A 25,000-nucleotide genomic window follows, 5' to 3' on the forward strand; every position below is an offset into this window, starting at 1 on the left:
GGACTGGGGTGGACAGGGTCTGAAGTCAGACAACACCAGGTTATAGTCCTACAGATTTATTTGAAATTCCAAGCTTTCGGAGCATTACCCCTTCACCTGACAAATGGGCAAAGCGCCAAAAGCTTATGACTTCAAATAAACCTGTTGGACTATAACCTGGTGTCATGTGACTTCTGACCAGGAGGCACTAAAGCACTTTACAACCAAACTAAGTACTGTTGAATTGCAGTCACTATTGCACATTAGGCAGATGGCAAACAATTAAAACATAGCAAGATCCCACAATTAGTAATGTGATAATGACTACAGGTTTTGTGACAGTGATTGAGAACTCCCTTACTTTTGTTCACAACAGTGCCACGAGATTTTTCTTACAGCTACCAGAGAGCACAGATGGGGCTTCAGTTTAATGTCTCAGCTTAAATGATGGCACCTCCAAAAATTGCTGCATTCCCTCAGTACAATGCTGGAATGTCAGCCCATATTTAGTGTTCAAATCCGTCAAGTGGGACCTGAATTCTCAGCTTCCCAGTTCAAATAGGTGACTGCTATGGGCCACTGCTGAAAACAAAAGCACAAATTTTCACAAAACAAATAAAAATGCCCCAGAAAAGGAAAATGTTGGTGGCGATGGATAGCATATTGATATTGCAATGAAGCATTAACTGCTTTGGTTAGAAACACAATGAACTATCACTCTTTGAAGTTCAATGACATTATCAAGGGGAGGTCATGCCCGACAAATCTGCTCGAATTCTTTGAGGAAGTAACGAGCAGGGTAGACCAAGGACAGCCAATGGATGTTATCTACCTGGACTTCAAGAAGGCCTTTGACAAGGTGCCGCACAGGAGGCTGCTGAGTAATATAAGGGCCCATGGTGTTAGAGGCAAGGTACAAGCATGGATAGAAGATTGGCTCTCTGGCAGAAAGCAGGGAGTGGGGATAAAACGGTCTTTCTCAGGAGGCAGTGACAAGTGGTGTTCCGCAAGGGTCTCAATGAAGGAACTGTGGGCATTCTGGCTAAGTTTGCAGACATACAAAGATAGGTAGAGGGACAGGTAATATTGAGGAGGTAGGGAGGCTGCAGAAAGATTTGGATAGGTTAGGAGAGTGGGCAAAGAAATGGCAGATGGAGTACAACGCGAGATAGTGTGAGGTCATGCACTTTGGTAAGAAAAATATAAGTATGGACTATTTTCTAAATGGGGAGAAAATTCAGAAGTCTGAAGTACAAAGAGACTTGGGAGTTCGAGTCCAGGGTTCTCTCAAGGTAAACTTGCACATTGAGTCAGTAGTCAGGAAGGCAAATGTAATGTTGGCATTTATTTTGACAGGACTGGAATATAAAAGCAGGGATGTACTACTGAGGCTTTATAAGGCTCAGGTCAGGCCACATTTGGGGTATCGTGTGTAGTTTTGGGCCCCATATCTCAGGAAGGACGTACTGGCCCTGGAGCGGGTTCAGAGGAGGTTCACAAGAATGGTCGCAAGAATGAAAAGCTTAACATATGAGGACTGTTTGAGGACTATACGCATTGGAGTTTAGAAGGATGGTGGGGGGGGGAATCTAATTGAAACTTACAGAATACTGAATGGCCTGGACAGAGTGGATGTTGGGAAGATGTTTTAATTTGTAGGAGAGACTAGGGCCCGAAGGCACAGCCTTAGAGTAAAGGGAACACCTTTTAGATTGGAGATCAGGAGAAACTTCTTCAGCCAGAGAGTGGTGAATCTATGGAATTCACTGCCACAGAAGGCTGTGGAGGCCAGGTCATGGAGTACATTTAAGACTGAGATGGATAGGTTCTTGATTATCAAGGGGATCAAGGGTCACAGGGAGAAAGTGGGAGAATGGGGTTAAGGAACTTATCAGTCATGATTGAATGGAGGAGCAGACTCGATGGGCTGAATGGCCTAATTTCTGCTCCTATGTCTTATGGTCTTATCATTGCTAAATACCCCACGATCAACAACCTGTCAACTACCATGGACCAGAACCTGAGCTGAACAAGCCATGTAAATATACTGCATCAAAATCCTGCAATTCCCTCTCTAACACTACTCTGTGTCTCTACACCTCAAGGATTGCAGCTATTTAGGATGGCAGGTGAAGCAAAGAATTCTGTGCCGTGCAACTCATCACCAGTGTCTACCATACATAACTCAGGCATCTGATGGAATGCTCTCCATATCCTTGGATGAGGGCAGCTCCTGCAACACTCAAGAACTTTGACACATTAGAGGGCCAAAAGCCCCCTGAATGGTACCCATGCACCACCTTCAACATTAACTACCTTTATAACTGATGCACAGTTACAGCAGCGTGCATGATCTACAAGATGCACTGCAGTAAATCACCAAGGCTTCTCTGACAGCAATTTCCACATCTGCCACCTCTACCTCCTCAAACGGCAAGGTCCCCCCTCACAAACCATCCCTGACTTGGAAGTATATCACTGTTCTTTCACCGACACTGGATCAAAATCCTGGAATCCCTCTTTAGCAGCTACACCCCAAGGATTATAGCTGTTTAGGAAGGCAGCTCACTACCATTTTCTCTAGGACTGTTAAGAGATCAGCAATAATGCTGATCTAGCTAGCGATACTCTCATCCCATGAATGAATAATTTAAAAAAAGCACAAGATCACCCATTCATGTCAAGTTTAAACTTTAATCATTTGACATTTAATCTGTGATTGCCTATCATTTAAATCCAATTTGTCAACACACCAAACAATGAGAAATGTTTAGTCAATATGGTAAGTTTAGTTTTGCTCTGCAACATTTTTCAAGAAATCTGTAATATCTCTCTCAAGCCACTTGGCCCCACAGGTCTCAGTAGTTAATTGGTCATGGAATAATTGATAAACTTCTATTAATTTATTACATGAAGAACACTTTACTAGCAGTGTCTAGAGAATGAGGATAATACTAGCAACAAAACTAGCAACAGTTTGTCCCCAATCTCAGTTCTGACAGTAAAACGCAAACACTTCACAAAATTGGGGAGGTGACGGCCTAGTGGTTTTATCGCTAGACTGTTAATCCAGAGACTCAAGTAATGTTCTGGGCACCCAGGTTTGAATCCTGCCATGGCAGATGGTGAAATTTGAATTCAATAAAGACTTGGAATTAAGACCCTATTCACGACCATGAATCAATTGTCAACTGTCGGAAAACCTCACCAGGTTCACTAATGTCCTTTAGGGAATAAACTGCCATCCTTACCTGGTCTGGCCTACATGTGACTCCAGACCCACAACAATGTGGTTGACTCAACTGTCCTTTGGGTAATTAAGGATGGGCAATATATGTTGGCATAGCTAGTGACACCCTTATCCAATGAAAGAAATTTTAAAAAATGAACAGGGAGTGGGTCATCTTGGAAGACTCTGAATTCTCTCCACTGCAGCAAAGACACCTCAACAGCCGTTCGTCTGCCTGCGTTCTTGATGTGGACTTGATATTTGGAATGGGGAGACAGAAGAAATGGAATAAACATTCAAATTTTATAGAGTCTTTTAGTGATCACCACTAAAGATGAGGAATGTATCAGTGAGGTGTAAAGTGAAAAGTAGTCTTCACAAACCTGTAGCTCCAAAAGCATCTAAACATTCAAGTGGTTTGCGCTCTTGAGCCAAGACAGCAAGTGTACAGAAAATTAATTGCCTATAACATAAACAATAACAAGTAAGAAAAAAGTATTATTTTGATATAATGTTTTGAAAAATGTGGATAGAAAAGCTATGCTGGTAAAAATAATTCGTCAGAAGTTCAAAATAAATGCATTAAATAACATTCATGAGACAACAACTTGTCTTTTACTAAAAAGGCAACCATTCAAGTGTGCTACTTATTACACAGTAGAATGTTGCATTATAACTAACTTTATTAACACAAAAATGGATAAATGATCCTGAATCCAAATATACGAATAGAAGACACATATTTAATCAGCAATATCTAACTTCCATGTCTAAGGTTTTGGAGTAGATTTGTAGCTCAGATTGTGGGTGTTGAGGCTGGTTGGCTTGCCAAGCTGGTTTGTTGTTTCGCAGATGTTTCGTTACCATGCTGGGTAACATCCTCAGTGCAGCCTCTGATGAAGCGTCAGTGTGTTTTCCTGCCTGGTTTTTATATATATGTATAAAAATATATGTATTGTATAAATGAATGAATAAAATTGTAAAATAAAACTGTACATTAACTAAAATTGGTAAGCTAAAGCTGCACCTCATCGTTTAGAATAACAAGTCAGATACATTACCTGTTAGGTTTCATTTTAGGGTTAAAGAAAGAGTCTGTTTTTTGAGGAGTCAGGTGGTTTGGAAAAACATGAACATCAGTATCGACTTCCTTCAGCACTTCAGTGGATTGTACTTGCCCACTAGTGGCTAAAATAGAGAAAGTCAGTTACAAGAAATGAGGCACAGCATTGATGAGACAAAGATTTCTGAAAATCAAAGTGTTTAAGAGATTCCTTTAAAGGATTAGGTCAGTTGCCATTCTGGGTATTTTCTCTTCCTTCCCTTCCCGTCTTTTCCTGATGGCATCAATTCCTTGTCGGTTATGACTGGTATCATCACAAATTTCTGTTCCACAACAACACGGCCAGTCTCAACATGTGAACCTTGCACTGAACCTCAGCAGGCTATTGCACCTTAAAGAATCAAGCTTATTCCTATCCTCACCGAACATCCACATTTGATCTTATACATGATTGCAAACTGCAGTTGATTTGGTTCCTCCTCATCCAGGGACCAAACTGTAGTGCTCTTTGCTGTCATTCTGGCTGGTACGATAAACTGAACTAAGGGGAAGCATTTTTGATGCTCGTCATCTGTAATGACAGATTCCTTACACACAGCAACTGACTGTTCCTTAAATGGTTCCAGGGTTTTTGCCTTCACCATCCTATAATTACAATCTTTGCATCAGGAGCTTACTGACATCAATCCTTAACTTGCTTTTCATCAGTTTCAATTTGTGCAACCTTGGACTAATGTCATGCTTCAAGTCTGAAGAAGAACTGTGCCACAGCTTTTTTTCTAAACATACAAATAACTATCTTAAATACATATCTCCGATATTTAATCCACACGTGCATGCTTCTCTCCCCATCACCTTGGTTCAGGGATTAAAAGTCTGGGTTTTTACAGATTCTTTTCTGATGAGAATGATCAATCTTCTGGGTTTTCTTTTGCATCCACAGAATCTTGAATGCCTCCTGCCAACTGGTGACCAAAACTAGACATCACATTCATCGTTTATCGACCCCAATGCTATGTAGTTTCACAACTTCTTGTGACCTGTGCTTTACTGTTTCAGTGATATAGTTCAGCATACACCACCACAAACAAGTTACAGACTGAGATCCACACTGCCTTGATGATTTATTTATTTACTTAAAATCAGCTTAATCTCAGTCCATCTTATTTTAAATATCTCAGAATAACTCAAATTGTGATCACAACACAGTTTATTCCAGAGATAGTAGTAACTGCCAATGCTGGAGAATCCGAGATAACAAGGTGTAGAGCTGGATGAACACAGCAGGCCAAGCAGCATCAGAGGAGCAGGAAAGCTGACACTTCGGGTCTGGACCCTTCTTCAGAAGGGAGAAGGATCCAGACCCGAAACGTCAGCTTTCCTGCTCAGCCTGCTGTGTTCATCCAGCTCTACACCTTGTTATCACAGTTTATTCCATACAAGTTTCCTTTCCTCTCTTCTGGAGCAGCTTCTTCTAGAGTCTGTTGATATCCTAAAAAATCTCAAAAAATGAAATAAGATACCAGGTGTCAGCAGGAAAGAAATTTTGAGTGGCAATACCACCGATATTGTATTGAATTGTCTCTTTACTCCATTCACTTGCCTTGATTGCACACCCTTCTTTAGCTATTCACCCAACAAGCCACTGAACAAAGCTAGATCCCATTCTCAGCTGACATTTGCGCAAATACATTTCCCAGAGAAGCCACTGAACAGCAACCAGGAGCAGGAATCTCAGGTGACATTTCAATTCCATTGGCTAGAATGCTGAGGTCAAAGTGGGTTTTCAGGTCTCAACTAGGAAGACAATAAATAACCAACTTTCCCAGATTTCAAATGATCCCACCTACTTCACGCACCTCCATTGAAGCTGGCTTCTGTGTCTCCTTTGTTCAAATGTCGTGTTATGTGGCTGATCATGTCTGTTCTGCGAGCAATGGTAGCTGAACAGACAATGCAGTGGTAATGTGCTCCAATTCTTACCGGGACCTGAAAGCAGGAAACTATATTAAAGCAAACGCTTCATCACCAAGGATTACGATATTTCCAACTTCTGTAAATTTCTAAATGTATTCTTTTCTCACTGCAATCAGCGAACACACCAACACTATTGGCAAAAGAATAAACGGCAGTTTTCTACATGCAACTGAATAGTGCAAAACCTGACAATGCTAAGCAACCGTTGGAAAAATATTGAGAAATCAGGTTAATAGTCATCAAAATTGCATATTAAGGTTAAAAATCTACACCTGAGAATAAGGCAGTACAGGAACACATTTTTAGGTTTTGAAGCAGTTTGCTTCAGTTAAAGAATGCTACAATAGACATGTTAAGTGACGATCCATCCACAACAGATTCTACTCATTGTTTATCACAACATTAGAAAGGGAAGAAGAAATTGTGTCAACTATTGCGCTACTGCTTCCAACCTCTTAGCAAAATGGTGTCTTTAAGAGGCATGACTTTAAAACTACTGATAATCAAAAAATCTCTTTTCATAACAAATTGAACACACATGGGAGTTCACGTAAATCCACGAGCCAAAAACGTCTTGCATGTTAAACTTTTAGCTTGGTCTTGGTTACGGATGTTGGATTGTGTGTTGCTATATTTCCCATCTTAGAAATATACCGATCTATGGATCAGGTAATGGATAATGAAACAAATCATATGATACTTGGGAGAATATTTCTGTGTCATTGTAAAAATGGCAGACTAGCCTAGAAATCACAGCATCTGGCCTTAACACAGCAATTCACATTTGCATGATGTTAGAAATGGGGTTGTATCAGATTTATGCAGATGGAATTCATAGAGGCAGTTAGTTATTTAAATCATCAGGCTTCTCTCAAGCTGGATTCTGCTAACCTAGGATTCTGAAACCTGGAATGTGCAAAATAGACCAGGTATAGGGCCAAGCCTGCCCCACTGTCAGTCTGATATAGCCCAATGTTTCTGGACAAAAAAAAAGTCTAACAACTAGGCAACCATTTTCTAAAGTCAGGTTTGTAGAGTCAGGAGTTCTCTCTTAGTTCAGGATACTGAGTAGGATGATCAGCCATGACCATATTGAATGGTGGAGCTCAAAGGGCTGAATGGCCTACACCTGCACCTATTTTTTATATTTGGGAGAGGGTTGAAAGAAGTAGAAAATATGAGTAACTTATTCATATCTCAGGTTTAGATTTCCTGTGGTCCTTAATCACGACAACAATAAATAGTCAGATGTAATTGAAAGGCAATAATCACCTGAAGAATGCAGTGGGCAATATATGAAGGGGTTAAATAAAAGTTGCCAATATCCTAAAGAAATCATGGCACAGTTATTGCATACATTAATGCAGTTTTATTCCATTTTTATGCATTCAGCATTCAAGTTAACTGAATATCCGTAACTTGGAATGAAACATATAGTTATTGAAAGATTAAGAAATCAAGACAGAAAGTTGTGTGATTATGGTATAACTGCAAAAAATGTCAGGTGATAATCTAGTCAAGGACTAGATTGAGCAAACGATATCAACTCAGATGCAAGCCACATTTTACCTTTCTGTTATTATATTACTTGATCATCACTTGACCAATTTCAGTTCCTGGGTCAATAATCACGAATGATAAATTTCCACAATTGTTTGTTTGGAAACAAATCCTGTATTTGGATAATTTCTATAGACAATTCACACACATACACCTACATTCAAAAGACATGAATAAACCAGTTTAATTGAGAGATGTAAATTGAACAATCATTTATTAATATAGTTTTTATTGTTGTTACCTGTTCTCCATTGAGGTCAGTTTTCATGCGTCGGCAGGACAAATGACAGATGCACATTCTATAACCTGTTATAAAGGTGAAATCAGCAAGAATTAAAGACAGAAACAAGATTTTTTAACAGGGCTCTGCCACTGACTCATGTGGTGAAATATTTGCAGAATATAAAATTAGTTAAACATTCTTTTGATTTAAAAAATACTTATCCTTTTAAGCCAATTTTTTGACTACTTAATACAAGCAACAGGAACGGGGCGAGGGGTGGGGGCAGCATGAGAACAGAAAAGGTGTTCCTTCCCACCTCGTACACATGAAGTGCTTAGAAGCATATCACATTCAAATACCAGGAACTACACGTAAGAAATTCAAGGCCAGAAATTCCCAAAAGAGCACTCTCTGATACAGGACAACAAAGTACTTTGCCATCTAACGAACCAGGGATATACCTCAGGTTTTTCATATTATGTTCATATTAATAATTATGTGGGAGCACAGAACTCGAATACTGCTGAACACAGAAACGTAGTCAAAGCTTTTGGCCTTGTATTCATTAGTACAATCCACAACACATACCATCATAAAGGGAATAACAACATTTTTACTGAATTGATCGACAGTGGACTCTGGTAGAGGCGTTATCATGGAGCATGCATCAGTTAATGGTGACTGACAGTCAACTGCCAAGTTTTGTTTAAATTTAAAAAGGCAGGTGAAGTTACAAGAAGGACCAGGAGGTTGAAGTGTTAAACAACAGAAAGCTTTATGTTGGAGGTGGTCACTCTATATGCAGCAAGGTTAAAGAGCTCCATGTCTGCCCAAGACAGCTGAAGAAACTATTACATCACTTGATCAGACTCAAAGTGACAATCCACCATACTTAAATATATAACACAGGCTGACTCTGAGGTCAAGGTGTTGCCCTGAGGAATGAACCAGAGCATGGCTGTCATCTATTTTGTTGAGCTGAAACAAGCCAGAAAGGCTTACCACATAAGGAAGGCTGTAAAAGCAATGGACAGATTTGGTGTGAAATATATCATGGCACCATTCGTAGAGGAGCAAGGCAGTCTTACTAGTCTATTGGCCAATTAACACCATCGATCAAAAAAGAAAAACTACTTGGCCTTGTTTCTTACTGCAGTTTGCAAAGTCCTGCTGTGTGCAAGTTAGTTGATGCATTTGTCCACAGAACAGAAGTGTTCTTTTTATTCTCTTGTGATGACGTGGGCATGACTGCTGGTCAGCATTTATTCCCCTTGAGAAAGTGGTGATGACCTGCTTTCTTGAACCATTGCAGTCCATGTGCTATAGGTAGATCCATAATGCAATCATGGAGACAGAATTTTCTGCAGCATTGCAAATTATGAAGGTCATCATTGCACAATGTTATAGTAGTGGTTGTAATGGTGTGCTTGTAATGTTTGGACACATCTGAATTTGTTTTATTACAGTCTAATATTACAAATTTTCAAGCATTATCCAACTTTGCAGTCCTGATTAACAAGCAATTGTTATATTTCAACTAACATGGTAGAGATTAGATCAGAAGACATTTGGCCATAAACAGATCACCTCACTCAGTTTCAGGTGAAAGCTTCACTTGTGCAGCAACCAAGAAGGTCTTAAGTAGGTTTCTTACAAGTAGACCTTTAAGTTTTTTGTTTGTTCAATCGTGGGATATGGGAGGCACTGGCTAGGCCAGCATTTATTGACCATCCCAAACTGCCTAGAGGGTAGTTAAGAGTCAACTGCTTCTGGAGTCTAGGTAAGGACAGCAGTCAAGGCAACAATGGCAATTATGTTCCTTAAAAGGACATTAGTGGGTTTTTCCCAACAATTGTTCTACGGTCAGCATAAGATTCTTAGTTCAAGATTTTTAGTGAATTTAAATTCCACCATCTGCCAGAATGGGATTCAAACCGAGGTCCCCAGAACATTACCTGGGTCTCTAGCTTAATACCCTAGTGACAATACCACTAGGCCATTACTTTACTAACAAGATATCATGTGTGGTGTGAGTGTGCAAAAGAAAATGTAAGGATACCACACATTCAAATGAACAGGCAGTGTACACCAGAAAAAGAACGTGCTGGTGACATTATGTCTGTTCATAAACAATGAACAGTAGGAAATGATCAGCTGCTCTGTCAAATTTGTCCCACACTTTGTGCTGAACGGAGCACAAAATGAAAGTAGAGCCTTCCAACATTCCTCACTCCAACCACACAGACAAAAGCAAAGTATATGCTTCAAATGAATCAAAAGATTTCATCCTCAGTACCCAAATGTTACATCAGAAAATATGATTCACGACAGTCAGGCACAGGTGTAAAAGTTAATTGGGACCGTCATACTTCCTTGAAATAAAGGTTCTAAAATCAACAGAAATCTTCAGTTTCTAGCGTAGTTATAATGGAGAATTTAATTATCTGAAGATGGAATGGATCACGGTATTGATAAGTGCAGTGGGGTCATAAGTTTCTAAAGTGTGTCAAAAAGTTTTCTATAGCAACATATTTCCAGTTCAACAGGAAAGGAAGCACTGTGAGACTGGTTCTTCATAGAATCCCTATAGTGCTGAAGGAGGCCGTTCGGCCCATTGAATCTGCACCAGTCCTCTAAAGAATATTCCACCCAGACCGCTACCATATCCCATAATCCCACATTTACCATGGCTAATCCAACTAGCCTATGCATCCCTGAACACTACGAACAACTTCAGTATGGCCAATCCACCTAACCTGCATATCTTTGCTCTATGGGAGGAAACCCACACAGACAGGGGGAGAACATGCAAATTCCACACAGACAGCTGCCCGAGGCTGGAATTGAACCCAGTTCCCTGGTGCTGTGAGGCAGCAGTGCTAATCACTGAGCCAATGCTGGGAAAAATTTTGGCAAAGTGGATTCACGTGTCAGTAGGGGAAAATGTTGGGGACAGTGGTCATTGTATCAATGCTTACGTTAACTCAAATCTGGCTCCTTGAAACAAAGGCTGTGTCAGAGTTTGGGTTGGGCAGTTTGGGTTGTGATCAAGCAAGGCAGTGTGGTGTCAAAGATCGTGGGAGAGTAGTACCTAGTCTGAAGCCAGACCACGATGAATAAAATTGACCTTACATGTTCTTGAAAATAATTAATACAGTTAAACTGCATGCTTTGATTATAAAAATAAAGATTATTAATAAATGGATTTTGGACACTGCCAGTTTTGAGGTAGCTGGATTTGAGGCAATCTACTGTAATGGAAAAGGACAAGAAACAATTCAGAGCAACAACAGTTAATTGTGGGAAAGCCAATTCCAAAGAGGTGTGAATGAGTCGCACCCACAACAAGTGGAAGCAAATGTTGGCAGGGAAACCTGCATCACAATAATATACCACCTTAAGGAGAAAGGCAGAATAAACAAATTCACAGCTCCCTGGATGGCAATAGAGATGGTGATCAAAAAGGTTGGCTAATGACAGTTACAGGGTGGACAATACGACCAAAAACCGGGCTGAATATAGGAGGTTTGGAAGGAAGGGAAAATGAGGAACAAAGAGCGCATGAAGAGAGACTAGCAGTTAATCACAAAATGGAATCCAAAAAGTCTTTTTATTGGCATGTAAATAGTAAAAGGGTGGTAAAAGGAGGAGGGGAACCAAAAACCGGATTTTTACACAGAGGCAGGCAATGAGGCTAAGGTGTTAAATATATACTTTACACTTACATGTACTACTTTAACAAGGAATAAGCTGTTGTGCAGATCATGGTGAATGCAGGCAATTCAGACATTTGAAAGGATTAGAAGTGGTAAGGAGATAGGCTGTTTGTACATAATGTTGACAAAATACCATGGCTGGATATGATGCAACCAAGGATACCAAAGCACTAGTCATAAATTTTGCGTGTTCCTTAAAGTAAAAGATTGGAAAATTGCAAATTACCTTTGTTTAAAAAATGATGAAATGATAAACTCAGCAACTAGAGACCAGTCAGTTTAACCTTGGTAGTGGAGAAGCTTCTTGAAACAAATCATTCATGTCACACCTCAGTGGAGTAGCATTTTAGAAATCCATCCCTGCTAAACTGAGCATTATCCCTTTATTCATTCATGGGACGAGGGCGTCACTGGCTAGACAGCATTTATTGCTCATCCCTAATTGCCCAGGGGACAATTAAGTGTCAACCACATTGGAGTCACATGTAGGCCAGACCAGGTAAGGATGGCAGCTTCCTTCCCTAAAGGACATTAGTGAACCAGATGGGTTTTTCCAACAATCGACAATGGATTCACAGTCGTCACTAGACTCTTAATTCCAGATATATATTGAATTCAAATTCGACCATTTGCCATGACGAGATTCAAACCCAGATCCCCAGAACATTACAGAGATAGTAGGAACTGCCGATGCTGGAGAATCTGAGATAACAAGGTGTAGAGCTGGATCAACACGCAGGCCAAGCAGCATCAGAGGAGCAGGAAGGCTGATGTTTCGGGTCGAGACCCTTCTTCAGAAATGGGGGAGGGGAAGGGGATTCTGAAATAAATAGGGAGAGAGGGGGAGGCGGATAGAAGATGGATAAGGGAGAAGATAGGTGGAGAGGAGACAGATAGGTCAAAGAGGTGGGGTTGGAGCCAGTAAAGGTGAGTGTAGGTGGGGAGTTAGGGAGGGGATAGATCGGTCCAGGGAGGACGGACAGGTCAAGGAGGCGGGATGAAGTTAGCGGGTAGGAGATGGGGGTGGGGCTTGAGGTGGTAGGAATGGTTAGGGAGGCAGAGACAAGCTGGGCTGGTTTTGGGATGCGGTCAGGGGAGGGGAGATTTTGAAGCTTGTGAAGTCCACATTGATACCGTTGGGCTGCAGGGTTCCCAAGCGAAATACGAGATGCTGTTCCTGCAGCTTTCGGGCGGCATCATTGTTGCCACGCAGGAGGCCCAGGATGGACATGTCGTCCAAGGAGTGGGAGGGGGAGTTGAAATGGTTCGCAACTGGGACGTGCAGTTGTTTAGTGCAAACCGAGCATAGGTGTTCTGCAAAGCGGTCCCCAGGCCTCCGCTTGGTTTCCCCGATGTAGAGGAGGCCACAACGGGAACAGTGGATACAGTATACCACATTAGCAGATGTGCAGGTGAACATCTGTTTGATGCGGAGGGTCTTCTTGGGGCTTGGGATGGGGGTGAGGAGGGAGTGTAGTGGCAGGTGTAGCACTTGCTCCGGTTGCAGGGAAAAGTGCCGGGTGTGGTGGGGCTGGAGGGGAGTGTGGAGCAGACAAGGGAGTCACGGAGAGAGTGGTCCCTTCGGAATGCAGATAAGGATGGGGAGGGAAAAATGTCTTTGGTAGTGGGGTCGGATTGCAGATGGCGGAAGTGTCAGAGGATGATGCGTTGGATCCGGAGGTTGGTGGGGTGGTACATGAGGACGAGGGGGATTCTGTTTTGGTTGTTATTGTGGGTAGGGGGTGTGAGGGACGAGTTGCGGGAAATGTGAGAGACACGTTCGAAGGCATTTTCGACCACTGTGGAGGGCAAGTTGCGGTCCTTGAAAAACGAGGACGTCTGGGATGTCTGGGAGTGGAATGCCTCATCTTGGGAGCAGATGCGGCAGAGGCGAAGGAATTGGGAGTAGGGGATGGCCTTTTTGCAGGAAGGTGGGTGACAGGAGGTGTACGTTCCCCAGAACATTATCTGGGTCTCTGCATTAACAGTCCAGTGATAATACCACTAGGCCATCGCCTCCCCCATGACAAATGTTAACTTAAAAGTTAAAAAAAATTGATGCAAAGATCGTATTTAGTTCCTCCATCAATTCTTCGTTCTCCACTACTACTTCTCCAGCCTCATTTTCCAGTGGTCCAATGTCCATTCTCGTCTCTCCACCTTTTAAAAAAACCCTTGCAATCTTCTTTCATATTACTAGCAAGTTTACTCCCTTTTTTAAAAAAATTAATTCATGGTATGTGAACATCACTGGTTAGCATTTTATTGCCCAGAGGGCAGTTGAGAGTCAACCACCTGGCTATGGTTCTGGAGTCACATGTAAGCCAGACCAGGTAAGGGTGGCAGCTTCCTTCCCTAAAAGCTATTAGGATTTTTCTTACAATCAGCAATGGTTTCATGGTCATCATTAGACTCTTAAATGTAATTTTTTTTTTTCTTAATGAAATCAAATTCCATCATCTGCCATGGCAGGATTTGTACCCAGGTACCCAGAACATTACCTGGGTCTCTGGATTAACAGTCTATTGATACCACTGCCTCCCCTAAATTATATTTCATCTTCTACCCCCTTATTTTTTAGTGGGACTTTAAACCTGGGCCTTATGGCTTGGAGGTTTTTTTTTTTTAATACCCTGCACGACAAGAGTCCTTAACACAATAAATTTCAGGTGATATTTTCTAATATGCTGTTCAGAGATGTTACTACTCACCTTTGGAGCAGGTGGGAATTTAACATAAGCCTCCTGGCTCAGCGGTAGGGACACTACTACTGCACAAAGGCCTTCTGAAAACCCAGCTCTTCTTTTTCTTTTTTTCTATATACTGAAGTGCTCTCACACACAACTATATGGCTCTTCCCACTTGTGACAACTAATACAAAGTCCAATGAGTATCACCAGCTCTAAGCCCACTCTGAAGCTGTTCTGGTTGCCCCTTAATGGGGCCTGAATTTCTAACTGGCACATCAAGCCAGGTTGCACTTTGGGATCAAACTTGCCCAGTACTACTATCAGCCTGATTTGTAACATTTTCCAGCGAGGTTAATCTTTACTCTCCTCTTTGACCAAATTTTCTCCTGCATCTCATAACTCTGAGATGAAGATTTCCTTCTGGAGTGCTGCTTTCACCCTTTTGGTATTTCCAGGAGTACCGTGGACTGCTTCAGTTTTATGTATTTCAATATTTGTCTTCTGAAAATGGTAATGGTTTTATATCAGGTTGTCAGGAATTCTTTTCCCCTGGTCGAATGAAATTTCTCCACCATTTTAACTTGAGGTGTTTTGGCAATGGTGCTTGCTCTTGCTCACTATGTTAAATTGACCTCTGGGTGATTGAGATATACACAGTGTTTCATGACCAGTGACTGAGCTAATTGGGTGTTTTTCTTATAATTGTGTCATTTTCATGCAGTTACTTCGGCGATGCTGTTGTAGTTCAGCACCTTAACACCAAGTGGGCATTATTTTTGTATAAAATAGATTCAAATCAAAAAGAAGTTTCAATGCAGATTTGAGTCAGAAGAACACAACTATCAATGCCCTGGACAAAACTTTCAGCTCTCAGTTTGAATTCCAAAAAGGAGTATGTGTTACTCAGGCAGTCATCTGTAAAATCTGCAAAGAATAACAGGATTCTTTCTTGATAAATTGGTCTGAAGTAGAGATTTTGGAATTAAAGTAAAACAGTTGAGCAGTTCTGAAATTTATGGTATTGGAGCGTAATCTGTTTGAGCATCTCAAGGCAGTGTGGAGTTAAAAAATCTAGAACTTCAGACCAAAATTTATCAGAACAAAGATGTCAAGACTGCAAGAGAAATCAGGTTTTCCTACTTCCGTAAGGTACTGTTGAATGAAACATCGGATAGAAAAAGAAAACTAATCTCAGAAGCAACTACCTCAGAAAAACCAACTGGATGGCTTTCAACTATATCTGTATTATTTCAGAAGTGCCAGCCTTATGATGTGCTCAACGAGTGTTCTGGAAACTCCTTGTATGGACTGGAGGGTACGATGTGAAGGTGGAGGTTCACAGGACTCAAACCTTTCAGCTGAAAGTGCACTAGCAACAAACAATATGTCCACGACAATACAAACAAAGAGGGAGGGTCACCAGACCCGAAACGTTAACTGTTTTTTCCTTCACAGATGCTGCCAGACCTGCTGAGCTTTTCCAGCAACTTTGTTTTTGTAAACCTTTCTCTAACCCTATCCAGCATTTCAAAAATGCTCAATACGTCCCTGGAGAAATAATTCATGACTTTAAATTTGCAAGTGGGCAGATCTGATCTTGGGATAGAGAATTTTGCCTTCTCAGTATATAAATGCAAATCATTATGACAATTGCTCAATTTCAGGCCTAACAATTTTGCAACTCATTCAACATCCAAATACCATTTCAAATCTTCAGCTGAAGGACACTAAAATGGACACAATTTTCAAGGGTTAATCTTCCTAGAAAAAGACTGACTATTTATGATACTGAGATAGGTCTCTCAATCAGTTTCAAAAAAAAGCAACTCATAACTAAGCATTCATATCCCCTGCAATACCATTACAATTAAAGTTGGGAGATTTAACTTTGGTTCAATGAAGATCACAGGAGGGCATGCCCGGAACAGCATCAGGCATATCTAAAAATGAAGTGTCAAACTGGTGAAGCTTCAAAACAAGATTACTTGCATGCCAAACAATAGAAGCAGCATTAGCCAGTGGGTTAAGTGATCCCACAAAATGGATCAGATCTTAGCGCTGCAACCCTGTAACATGCAGTTGTGAATGGTGGAGGATAAATAAACAACTAAAGGGAGGGCACGGCCCCATGTATATCCCATCCTCAACAATGAGTGAGACCAATGCATCCCAAAGGACAAGGTGTAATTGTGCATCCACTTTCAGCTAGAAGTGTCGAGTGGATGATCCATCTTGGCCTCCTCCTGACGCTCCCTAGCTGAAATTTGTCAGTCAGCCAACTCAATGCACTCCACATGATATTAAGAAATGGCTAATGGCACTGGATGCTGCAAAGGCAATGGACCCTGATAACAATCCACTATTAAGACTGAAGATTGGTGCTCCAGAACTAGCCGTGCCCCCATCCAAGCTGTTACAGTTGTGCCCACAGGCAGCAAAGCCTAGACAACATCCAGCCTTGGGCTGATAAATGGCAAGTAACATTTGCGACACACAAGAGCCAGACAATGACCGTTACTAGCACTGAATTCCCCAGTGTCAACATTTGAGGATTGCTATTGACCAGAAACTGAACTAGACCTGCTATACATACTGTGGCTAGAAGAGCAGGTCAGAGGTTTCTTCGGACCCGATGTATTAAACGTTTTTGACGTAATCTAACCACTTGCCCCCACTGATGATCAGAAGAGGATGGTCCCCTGACCTGTCCACACTGCCACTCAGAGCCACAAATTCAAAATGTTGGTTCTGTTCCTCTCAGCACAGATGTTGTTAGACCGTTCTCAAGTATTTTGTTCTTCCTCTTAATCAGGTCATTGGAAACTTATCTTTCTGGTCAACTTTGTGAAACTTGATGAATGGCTTTCACCATCAAGATGTGCTCACTGAAATTGAAGACACCCCTAAATTGAAGAGTCTAAGAACAAATTCAAGAAGCAGTTTGATTCCTGATGTTGCTCAATATGAGCTAAAGCCCTTTGAAGCTTTCAGCTGCCCCAGCTCTAAATAATATTGAGAGCAAGGACTTTGAAGATGATGATGTGATGATATTCCTGATCTTCCAACTCCACCAGCCTGCTTTGTAGTGCTCTCTAATGTTCAGCATTGTATACTTTGTTCATCTCACTATCAGTTGGACTTAAAAATGCTAACTAGTCCAGCAAAAGGTGAAGCAGCAATTGCATATAACACAATTTTGAAGATAAAGCCATTCAAAATAACTGACAATTAACAAAAAAAAATTGTTAGAGTCAAATCAAAGTAAAATATTAGAATTTTTGTCATCCAAAATTGCAAATGCATTGAAATCAGTCTACCAGTAAAATGTTTCTCTCTTGTTGAATGAAAAGTCATAACTGGTTTGACAGTAGAAACTTCAGCTCTACTACCATTATGAGGAAATCTGGTACCAAAAAACCTACACAGTTGCATCTTTTTCAAGTATACAGTCCTTTGCCATTCAACCCACTACGTGATCGATAAATATTTCCTCTGCTGTGACATAAACACAAGAAAACAGTTACCTTCAAATTCTATAGATACTTTCCAATGCAGATGTTGCAAATGCCTTCGCAGCTTGTGACTATAGTTGGGTTTAAACTTTTCTTCTGGACACAAAGGACATGACTTCTTACCAGCTAGGGAAAGCATACAAAGCATCATTAATCACAGTTACTCAACAGTGAATTAGAAATTTTTAAAAAAGTGAAAAAGAGAGCTTGAAATGTAGACTGCATCAATGCAATTTGATCTAAAGGCCAAATTCCAGTAACACTGTTCTCATCCTAATTGCATCCATGGCAAGATAAAATGTTCATACACTTGCAAGCATTTAGATCCCATTCGGATTTTCATATATTAAAGAGGCATTGTCGCAGTCTAAGTTAAACTGAAAACCTGAATACAGTATGCTGGGCCTGTATAACAAGCTGGTTTCAAAAGGCCACAGCTAGAGTAGAGTATTGTATGCAATTCTGAAATCTACATTACAGGAAGAATGCAATTGCACTTGAGAGGGCACAAAGGAGATATTCCAGGTTGAGGGATCAATGACCAGGGCGCTCTAGGAGGTTTAGAGGGGATGTGAGGAAATCTCCCCCCTCCACCAACCAACCCCCACCCATCCGCCGCGGCAGGGTGGTGGGAATCTGGAACTCACTGCCCGTAAAGGTGATAGAGACTGAAACCTTCACAACATTTAAGTAGTATTTAGATGTACACTTACGATGTCAGGGCAAAAAGGCTGAAAAATGGGATTTGAATAGTTAGGTGGTTGTTCTTGACTAACGCAGGCTCAATGGACTTTTTCTGTGCTGTAAACCTCTATGACTCTTAGCTCCTGGGAAATTTCTGCATTAGGGTTTTCCAAAGAATGGGTCATGAATTTTTTTGTCTTGAAATAGGGTTCTGATGAGAAGCATTTTGGGAAACCCTGACCTATAGTATAAAACTTGCTGTTATATTTTCACAGATGGAGTCCAGTTCACCACATGCAAATTCCATTGGAGATGTAAAGGAGTAATCACATCATGATCTTAATTTATGATGTTACAATGGAAGTTTTACAACATGCTTTTCAGTGGCTACAAATGTCCCTTAAAAAAAAAGCAAAAAAAAATAAATTTAGCATAATTGCGTTTTAATTCTGAGCTACTTACTGTCCAACTTGCTACTCAGAATAAAATGATACTATGAATTATCTTTCTGAAAAAGTGTTTTTAAAAAAACAAACTGACAGATTTGATGAACAGCTAAATTTTCAAATTACTTTCCAACATACTTCTCGATAATCTCAGGCTAATAGGAAATAAGAAGTGTTTTTGGTCTTTGTTAAAGCACAGTCACCATTCTTTCAACAGACGCTTATCAGTACTGTATTAAAATTGAAGTTTCTCTTTAGCTCTTTCTGTAGCTAACACTAACTACTTAGAAAGAAAGTGACAAGGCACCAAAAATCAGCTGTTTATTTAAGGCTAAGTATACCTACTAATATAATTAACTTATGTCTGTTATGTAAGCATTGATTTCAATATTAAGTATGGAAAGAAACTGAACATCTCATCCTTATGGTGTATTTAGTTTGATTTTATGAAATGCATAATGATGATTTTAGTTAACACAATGAATGCAATTGCACAATCAACAAATTTTATGAAGTACTGGTGGCTGTTGCAAGATATACCACAATGAAAGGCATCCTTTTTGAATGAGCATGATCTGGTTACAAACTTCACAAACTACTAAAGTCTTGAACAAAAGCAAATCAAATCCCAAGAACTAATGGCACAAAGGAACCAGCTCTCTCAACTTCATGCTTTGGTTTCCCTACTCTTAGTTTAGAATTGAGTATGCGACAAAGAGGAGAGGAAGGAGGGGAAAAACAACAGCAACGCCAACAAATGAACAGCCACTAATGATTTAACAAAACAAATTTTAATAACCTTCAAAAACACCGTCATAGCTGAGTAATGCATTTCTTATACACTTTTTAACAAGTGACAATTACTCTATTTTTAAAGGATCCTTTCAGATTTTTTTTTAAACAAATAATCAGAAACTGATTTTGCGTGCACTTACAAATCGATGAGACACTATTTACTCTCAGTACAGCAGCAAAACCTTAGTCTGTATTGGGCGTACTAAAGACTAACTGTTTCTCTGAAGCGCACGAGGCCAAACACTCACCTCCTTCAACACCGATAAGATTCTTCAGGTCTGTCAAAGATCTTTGAATCGATATGTGTCGCTCTAATGGTAAAAATACAATATTTTAGTGCACTGGAATCAGTTAAGCATAGTTATTTATCATACATTTGATGTATGGTAAAAATAATCAATATACATAATTCCCTTTTATGTATGTTGGTATATAAGCAGTACATTCCTGCGAAAAGCACTGAAGGACAGCAGGAAAACAGATGGAAAGGGGAGTAAAGTTAAGGAAGAAGAAGGGATTAGAGGTGCAACAGGGGAAAGGATTGGGCCAAGCTGTTTCTAAATAGTATTTTTTAGTAGTGGTGAATGTGAAAATCTTCTATAAACATACCTGCTGTTCCAGTTGTTGTATTTGGATCCATTGTTTCAGAAAAGTTTTCAAGATTTACATCAGGGGTGGTTGCTGCACTATAGTTTTGACTTGAGTCAGCACCAGTGTGCAAGTCAATAGTGACATTGCCAACATCTTCAACATGGTCATTCTCAAAATTGAAGGCTGAGTTATTAAAAAAATGAGAAAATTAGTTATGAAAATCTTAAGAAGAAAATCCAGTTTTTCTAATCCCAACTGAAAAACGACTCTCCTGTTTCTAGAAATAAACAGCAGAAAATGTGAGAAATCCAAAGCATGCAGCTTCTGAAAGAGAATACTGAGTTAATATTTTGTGCCTCCAATATAGGATTGTAACAGAAATGATATGCACAATAAAGATAACAATAAACAGTATGAAATTTTACTCAAGTGAAAAATACTTCTCTCTCCACAGCTGCTGCCAGATCTGAGCATTTCCAGCATTTTGTGTTAGTTTAGACAAATTGTTGGCTCTGTCTTTTCTATATTTTAAATGAACAACTTACACATGCCCTCTTCAATTCACTCTCAAAAACATTACTTCATTTAAAGAGACGTTTATGGTCATATCTAAATGTGGATGTATCTCTCCCACACACATCACAACTCGGTGCACCCAGCTGGAGCCTGACTTAAGCAATGCATGTATTGGCACATCAGTTTCTTACTTCCTCCCTTGGTTAAAAGTAATACATCAAGAGGGGTGGAGAAATGCTTATCCTAAGTGCTCTCAAGTAATGAAAACTTCCCACCTTCTAAGACTCACCTTTTATCCCCTTAAGAATCTTAAACCGGGTGCGCTTACATTACGATAGTTGTTCCTAAACAATTCATTATTGGAACAATCTACTGCTATTAATGGTTGATCAAATGTGACATCGCCATGGAGAAATATGAAAACAGAATTAGCATTCTTCTACTCTACCCCACCTCTCTACTGCAACATCCCTTTAAAATTAAACCTATTGTTTCCTTTTCTCTATTTCTGCTTGGCCTCAAGACTAACATTCACTTCAAGAAGCCCAGAAAAAGGCTAACTTAATAAAATCACTACCCTTGGTAGCAATCAATGAAACACAACTCAAAGGGGAAAGGATTTTAATAATCTTGACTGTTTTAGCACTTCTTTAAATTAAACAAAAAGCTCATTTGCAGCCAGTTCGCAAGAGAGGTTGTCATCCAGGCACAGGTAAACTAGCAAATAATTCCAGCTAAATTGGAGGAAATTTAAAAAAAAATAATAACAGGTGAACTAAGAGGCTAAGAGTCAAGAAAATCTTTCATAAATTAATGTAATTAGCAACAGTAGTAAAGATGATCTGAGGAAATCTTTTTCACATACGTACTGGTTAAGATCTGGAATAGCTGAGTTTCTGTCACAGAGAGCTGGCACAGACATGACGACTAAATGGGCTGGGTGCTGCAACTATCATATTGTCATGCAATCAGCTTCCAAAACGTGCAAAACGTACAGCATGTGTGTATTTCTGGAAGACCAATTCTAAATTAGTCATTCCAACAGCCAAGTATTATGTGGCTCAAATAAATGCACGGCTTCAGAATCAATGCCAGCCTATTGTCACATCAAATTTCAACAACATAGTAAGTCATATAGTCCCAGAGGACGAAATGATTGCTCTCTAATTAGAGACAGATATGGCTGGTTGTGGTTTAACCTGAGGACCACGACGTTGCTGGCGAGAAGGCAGGACATTCATGTTAACATCAAGCTGTTGGTGTCACTCTGCATCACAAACCAGCCATCCAGCCAACTAAGCTAAACAACCCCAACAGCAAAGCCATTTTGGTTGACTATCAGAGTTTCTCTGGCAGCCCTCTAAATAGCTGAACTGTATGATAGCAATCGTTTAGTGAAACATTTGTATTCTGTTTACATTTTTAAGGTTGAGATTTGAACACTGGTGCATGTTTTGGACTGTCCATGGTTTCTTTTTCATTGACCTGTTCAGAATTTTTTAAGCCATCCATGGGATGCTAAGAGCAAGTGGAGTTGGAGAAAAGCCTACTAAGAACAAGGGGTGTCGTTGATCTCTCCAATTTCAGGAAAGAAAGCCTTCATGTTAAGTTCAGGGTGAAATGCACATATTTTTTAAAAGAATATTTGAAAATATTGCATTTAATCTTATATTTATGTTGTATTTCCTGTAAGCTGTGTATGCAAATCTTCACAGAATACCATATATGATTAGTGACTTGACCACATATGCCAAAAACATCAGAGCAACAAACTCCAGTACATTCTACACTTTAATTTTTCACCTTCAAGAAAAATCCATTGGCCAAAAGGTTCATTTTTAAGAAAGGCAATTTCGGCAGAGAAATCTTTTATCACTCTTTTCCTAGAGAGTACTTGTGTGTTAGCATATGTGGTTTGAGGATATTTAGAGAAATAAGCATTTAGACTTCTACATTATTAACTGTGCAAGTTATTCAATGAAGATATAAATAATTGGTTACGTTTGGTTTTGATAATAAACTGATAATGATATTTATTCAGAAACCTGGTTGATAGGCCCTTTTTGTTTTTAATCCTTTACAAATAAGGTATTTAATTGGTCTTGGTAACAGGAAAAAGTGACTTTATCTTATTTATAACCCATGGAATTGTGTGACTACAGCAACAGCATACTCCTCCAGCCTCTGAGCTAACACTAGGAAGTGTGAAGAAAATCTTTGTCAGGTATGTGATTTCAGGGAAGGAATTCTCAAATATTGGAACTTGAACAGCTGTAGGTATGATACAAAAAGCAAGCAACAGGAAACAAGAAAGTACAAAGAAAAATATCTGGTTGAAGAGAACAGTGCTGGAGTTCATAGATAGATAGGAAAGCATAAGATCATAAACCAGTTTAAACACAAGGTTGAAAATTTTAAACTGGCGACGGAATCTGGGATTCCAAGTCTCCCAAACTGGCAAGAATATGAAATAATGGGTCAGCAACAAATGATACTGTTGGTAGTTTCTTTTTTTACGCAAGTGAAAGTGTTGAGGGTTTAGGATAGAAGGGTGGTCAGGAGAGTATTGCATTAGTAGAATCCAGGGATGGGATACATGAATCAGTGTTTCAGCAGCAGATTGGCTGCAGCTAGGATGAAATATGCAAGATATTGCAATGGTGAAAGCAGACGTCTTTGTGCTGGAGATAATGTGGGTTTGGAAGCTTGACATTTGGCATCTTCTGAGACACACATAATGTTTAGTCTACTTCAGCCTGAGTGTAGGTGTAAGTGGAATAGAATTTGTGGCAAGAGTTTGTAGCTGGGGCCAAAAACTGCATCTTTAGTCTATTCGATGTTTAACAGAAGGAATTTGCAGCTCCTTCAGTTAAGAAAAATAAAGTTAGAAGAGAGGATGAGCTGGTGCTATCAACATGTATCGCATAACTTTTCCCAGTCAGACACAGCATCAGTTAAGGAAGAAGAACAGGCTTGGTAGAGTCCAGAGGTAAGAGGCAAGACATACTTTGTCCGTAAATACATTAAAGACAAAAAGGGTAACTAGGGAGAAAATTAAAGATCAGCAAGGCTGCCTTTGTATGGAACTACAGGAGGTGGGGGAAGATACTAAATTAGTATTTTGCATCAGTGTTTACTATGGAGAAGGACATCGAAGATACAGAACATGGGGAAATAAACATCGACATCTTGAAAAGTGTCCATATTAGAGAGATGGTGATGCTGGACGTCTTAAAACGCAAAAATCCCCCAGGACCTGACTAAGTGTACCCTAGAACTCTGGGAAGCTAGGGAAGTGATTGCTGGGCCCCTTGTTGAGATATCTGTATCATCAATAGCCACAGGTGAGGTGCCAGAAGACTGGAGGGTTGGCTAGCGTGGTGCCACTGTTTAATAAAGGTGGTAAGGGAAAGTCAGGGAACTATAGACCAGTGAGCCTGACATCGGTGGTGTTGTTGGAGGGAATTCTGAGGGACAGGATTTGCATGTATTTGGAAAATGCAAGGACTGATTAGGGATAGTCAACATGGCTTTGTATTTGGGAAATCATGGTTTGAGTTTTTTGAAGTAGAAACGAAGAGGATTGACGAGAGCAAAGTGATGGATGTCAGCTATATGGCGTTAAGTAAGGCATTCGACAAGGTTCCTCATGGTAGACTGGTTAGCAAGGTTAAATCACACGGAATACAGGGAGAACTAGCCATTTGGATACAGAACTGGATCGAAGGTAGAAGACAGGGGGTAGTGGTGGCGGTTTCTTTTCAGACTAGAGGTCTGTGCCACAAGGATCAGTGCTGGATCCACTGCTTTTTATCACTTATCTAAATGATTTGGATGTGAATGTAGGAGGTATGGTTAGTAAGTTTGCAGATGTCACCTGCGATATTGCTGTGGAGGTGTCGGTGTTGGACTGGGGTGGACAAGGTCAGAAATCACATGACACCAGGTTATAGTCCACCAGGTTTATTTGAAAACACAAGCTTTTGGAGCCTCGTTCCTTCTTCAGGTGCTAATGAGAC

General features: G+C 40.2%; 1 protein-coding gene across 1 annotated transcript in view; it reads right to left on the reverse strand.

Moving 5' to 3' along the window:
* trmt1l (tRNA methyltransferase 1-like) overlaps window positions 1–20,636 on the reverse strand; it is a 78,354-nt gene extending 57,718 nt beyond the window's left edge. Inside the window, exons 1-7 of the mRNA XM_048601991.1 lie at window positions 20,484–20,636; window positions 20,123–20,185; window positions 17,962–18,075; window positions 8,050–8,114; window positions 6,131–6,260; window positions 4,270–4,396; window positions 3,592–3,671 (exon numbers count right to left, since the gene is read on the reverse strand). Of these exons, the coding sequence (XP_048457948.1) occupies window positions 3,592–3,671; window positions 4,270–4,396; window positions 6,131–6,260; window positions 8,050–8,114; window positions 17,962–18,075; window positions 20,123–20,185; window positions 20,484–20,514 (610 nt within the window). The 5' untranslated portion in view covers window positions 20,515–20,636. The remainder of the gene's footprint in view (window positions 1–3,591; window positions 3,672–4,269; window positions 4,397–6,130; window positions 6,261–8,049; window positions 8,115–17,961; window positions 18,076–20,122; window positions 20,186–20,483) is intronic.
* Window positions 20,637–25,000: the final 4,364 nt, after the last annotated feature.

Source organism: Rhincodon typus, chromosome 10 (genome assembly GCF_021869965.1).
Source record: "Rhincodon typus isolate 14 chromosome 10, sRhiTyp1.1, whole genome shotgun sequence".
In the NCBI taxonomy this organism is placed as follows: Eukaryota; Metazoa; Chordata; class Chondrichthyes; order Orectolobiformes; family Rhincodontidae; genus Rhincodon; species Rhincodon typus.